At 34.2% G+C, this 3,297-nt stretch overlaps 1 protein-coding gene across 1 annotated transcript; it reads left to right on the top strand.

Annotated features, from left to right (window-relative positions):
* On the top strand, window positions 1-3,297 carry LOC114424687 (omega-hydroxypalmitate O-feruloyl transferase-like). Its single transcript, XM_028391545.1, has 2 exons — window positions 1-486; window positions 2,147-3,297. Exons 1-2 carry the CDS (start codon window positions 37-39, stop codon window positions 3,122-3,124), a joined length of 1,428 nt encoding a protein of 475 aa, XP_028247346.1. The 5' UTR covers window positions 1-36; the 3' UTR covers window positions 3,125-3,297.

Here is a 3,297-nt window from a genome sequence, read left to right as displayed (position 1 = left end):
TTAACTTTGACAACACCCTTCACATCTTGATCAAAAATGGGTGCTGAGAATGGAGGTTTCTCCGTGAATGTGACCAATGAAGAGGTGGTGGCAGCAGTGGTGCCAATGCAAGAACATTGGCTTCCACTCTCTAACCTTGACCTACTTCTACCTCCAATCGATGTTGGTGTCTTCTTTTGCTATAAGAACCCCATGCTAACGTCCACTACCTTAGGGGACACTTGCACCAACAAAATAACCTTTGAATCAATGTTGGGGTCTCTAAAAAAGGCCTTAGCACAAGCTTTGATCTCTTATTATGCATTTGCAGGTGAAGTGGTGCCCAACAACGTGGGTGAACCCGAGGTGCTTTGTAATAATCGTGGTGTTGATTTTGTTGAAGCTGTGGCTGATGTTGAGCTAAAGTGCCTCAACTTTTACAACCCAGATGACACCATTGAAGGGAAGTTTGTTCCAAAGAAGAAAAATGGAGTGCTTACTGTCCAGGTACTATATATAACGAGATTGTTAACTTCTATATATGTACGTGTAGATTAATATAATATAAATCTTCGATTCTACATATATTTTTGGACTAAATTAAAACAGTACTATACATTTTTTCTTTGTTAAATCAGTTCTAACAATTTTAACGACGGTTAATGAAAACGGTCATAGACCTTCTACAATTTTAAGGGTTATAACCCTTAATAAGTGTATTCTCACCTATATATTATGTAATGTTTTATAATTACAGTAGTCAAATTATGCATCTTCGGTCCACTTAATCAGTGTATTCTCTCTCATATATCACTTACATGCATGCATGCCGTATTAATCCGCCATCTTCCGCCCACCTTAGTTTGTCATCATCCACTTTGACTCTCTTCAACCATTTAATTTTGGATACAAACAAAATTAAAAATTCAGTTAGTAAATTAGATTTCTATTTTTAGATACATCTAATAAAAAGTCGATAGAAATAAATCCTTAGCTGAAGGCGGAAGAGCAAATCATAGAGTAATGATACTCACATATATCCTCATTGTTTTAGGTATGAGTAGAAGAAAAAAATAATATAAAATAATCATAAACAAATATTATTTCTTTTATTTCAAAATAAGTATCGTATTTAAGAAAAAATATTTTAAAATAAATATTATATCAACTTTTTAATATAATACTAATTATTTTTTCCCCTAATATTCTTAACAAGTGTGTCACTTTAACTTTTTAATATAATATTAATAATAAATTTAGTTATACAAAAGTTTTGTTCTTTTTTATTTATTTATTTATTCAGTTTTTTAATATGTATAAAATAAGAGTGTTTCATGTCAATTTTTCTTTGTAACGCAGATATTGCTTGTCCGGATTTGATTATACCTTGTAATCAAGTCCGGTCTCATATCATATATTGACTTCTAAAAGAAAAGGTGTAAAATAGCAATGGAGAAAGTGTTGTTTCTATTTGATGAAGAAACTTATTCTAATAATATTTATAACTTTTCCTCTCTTTTTTCTAACTTCAATTTTTAGGGGTGTATACTCTCGTTGAGTGTTGATGAAAAACTAATTTTGTAATTAAAATAAAAAAGTTAAGCACTAATAATATCAAACAATTTTATTATATTATCTAACAATAAATTATCATATATATAAATTTATTGATTTTTAAATTATTTTTTTAAAACTAATAATGATTTTAATTAGTTAATAATTTTAAAAAACCTTAGGCTTACAATAATTTTAAAATAAGAGGAAATGCATTAGCATTTAGCACCAACAATTTTGGACTATAAAATCATTAGTTATTTTATTTTCCAAAATTTAATTTAAGGATATTATGGTATTTTATCATTTAATTTAAAAAATAAAAATATTTTACCCTTTCTCCTTTTTTCACATTCTCTTCTATATATGAAAAATATTTTAATTTTTTAAGTTAAATGATAAAATATGATAATATGATTAATATCCTTGAATTAAATTTAAAAAAAAAATAAAAAATTTAATGATTTTTTAGTCTAATTTTCTTGGTATTAAATGTTAGGGCACATCAATTATGATGAATATTAATATTTTCCATATATATATATATATACACACACACTCTTGTGTGTCCATTAAACTTATAAACTAATTAATTGAGTCTACCCTTATGCAGGCAACATCACTCAAGTGCGGTGGAATAGTACTAGCATGCATATTTGATCACCGCATAGCAGATGCATATTCAGCAAACATGTTCCTCATATCATGGGCCGAGATAGCCCAGCCCACGAAGCCCACAACTACTACCACCACCCCATGTTTCCGTCGCTCACTCCTTAGTCCTCGTCGCCCAAGTTCTATTCCTCGTTCCCTTTATGACATGTACCTCCCCATTTCTAGGATCACCCCTCCTCAAGCCACAACCGCCCCTCTCCTCAGTCGCATATACTACGTAACGGCAGAGCAACTTGAAAAGATGCAATCCCTCGTCGTCATGACAAATGAAAACAACACAAAGCGTACAAAATTTGAGTGTTTCTCCGCGTTCTTGTGGAAGATAGTTGCTCAGGCAGCTTCAAGAGGCAACAAGAAGGGCAAAAAGGTTATTGCCAAAATGGGTATTGTGGTTGATGGAAGGAAGAGACTGTGTGATGGTGACAAAGAGAAGGAAGCATTGATGGGGTGTTACTTCGGCAACGTGCTTTCCATACCCTTTGGAGGGAAAGAAGTGGAGGAGTTGATGGAGAAGCCATTAGGGCTTGTTGCCGAAGCGGTTCACGAGTTCTTGGCGGTGGCGACGAAGGAGCATTTCTTAGGGCTCATTGATTGGGTGGAAGCTCACCGGCCAGAGCCTGGGGTGGCGAAGATTTACTGTGGTGGTGGCAGTGGCGACGAAGGGCCGAGTTTTGTGGTGTCTTCCGGGCAAAGGTTAATGGAGGGAAAGATGGATTTTGGGTGGGGGGAGGTTGTGTTTGGATCTTTCCATTTTCCTTGGGGTGGTCAAGCTGGTTATGTTATGCCAATGCCAAGCCCTTTAGGGAATGGTGATTGGGTTGTGTACATGCATCTTGCCAAGGAGCAATTGGAGGTCTTAGAATCTGAGGCCAGTGATGTCTTTAGGCCTATAAGTTGGGATTACCTTAATCAGTGATGGGTGATATAGTGTTGCATGGTGTATGTGTCAGTGTACTTGTACGTGATCGTGTTGTTTTAAATGTAGATCTATTTAATTTAATTATTGGAACAATATATATCATGTTAATTTCCATTGGGTTAGTCGTTGATATAGAAGCTTATACATGGAATTTGATTCCCTTGCAGCAA

This window comes from Glycine soja, chromosome 8, assembly GCF_004193775.1.
Source record: "Glycine soja cultivar W05 chromosome 8, ASM419377v2, whole genome shotgun sequence".
Lineage (NCBI taxonomy): Eukaryota > Viridiplantae > Streptophyta > Magnoliopsida > Fabales > Fabaceae > Glycine > Glycine soja.
The sequence above is the reverse complement of the archived record's forward strand: the minus strand, read 5'-3'. Positions and strand labels throughout refer to the sequence as shown.

Excerpts from the sequence above, each read along its gene's own strand:
- LOC114424687 (XM_028391545.1), top strand. The coding sequence starts at position 37 with ATGGGTGCTGAGAATGGAGGTTTCTCCGTGAATGTGACCAATGAAGAG. Across the intron at positions 487-2,146 it reads ATGGAGTGCTTACTGTCCAG|GCAACATCACTCAAGTGCGG; the intron begins GTACTATATATA and ends ACCCTTATGCAG.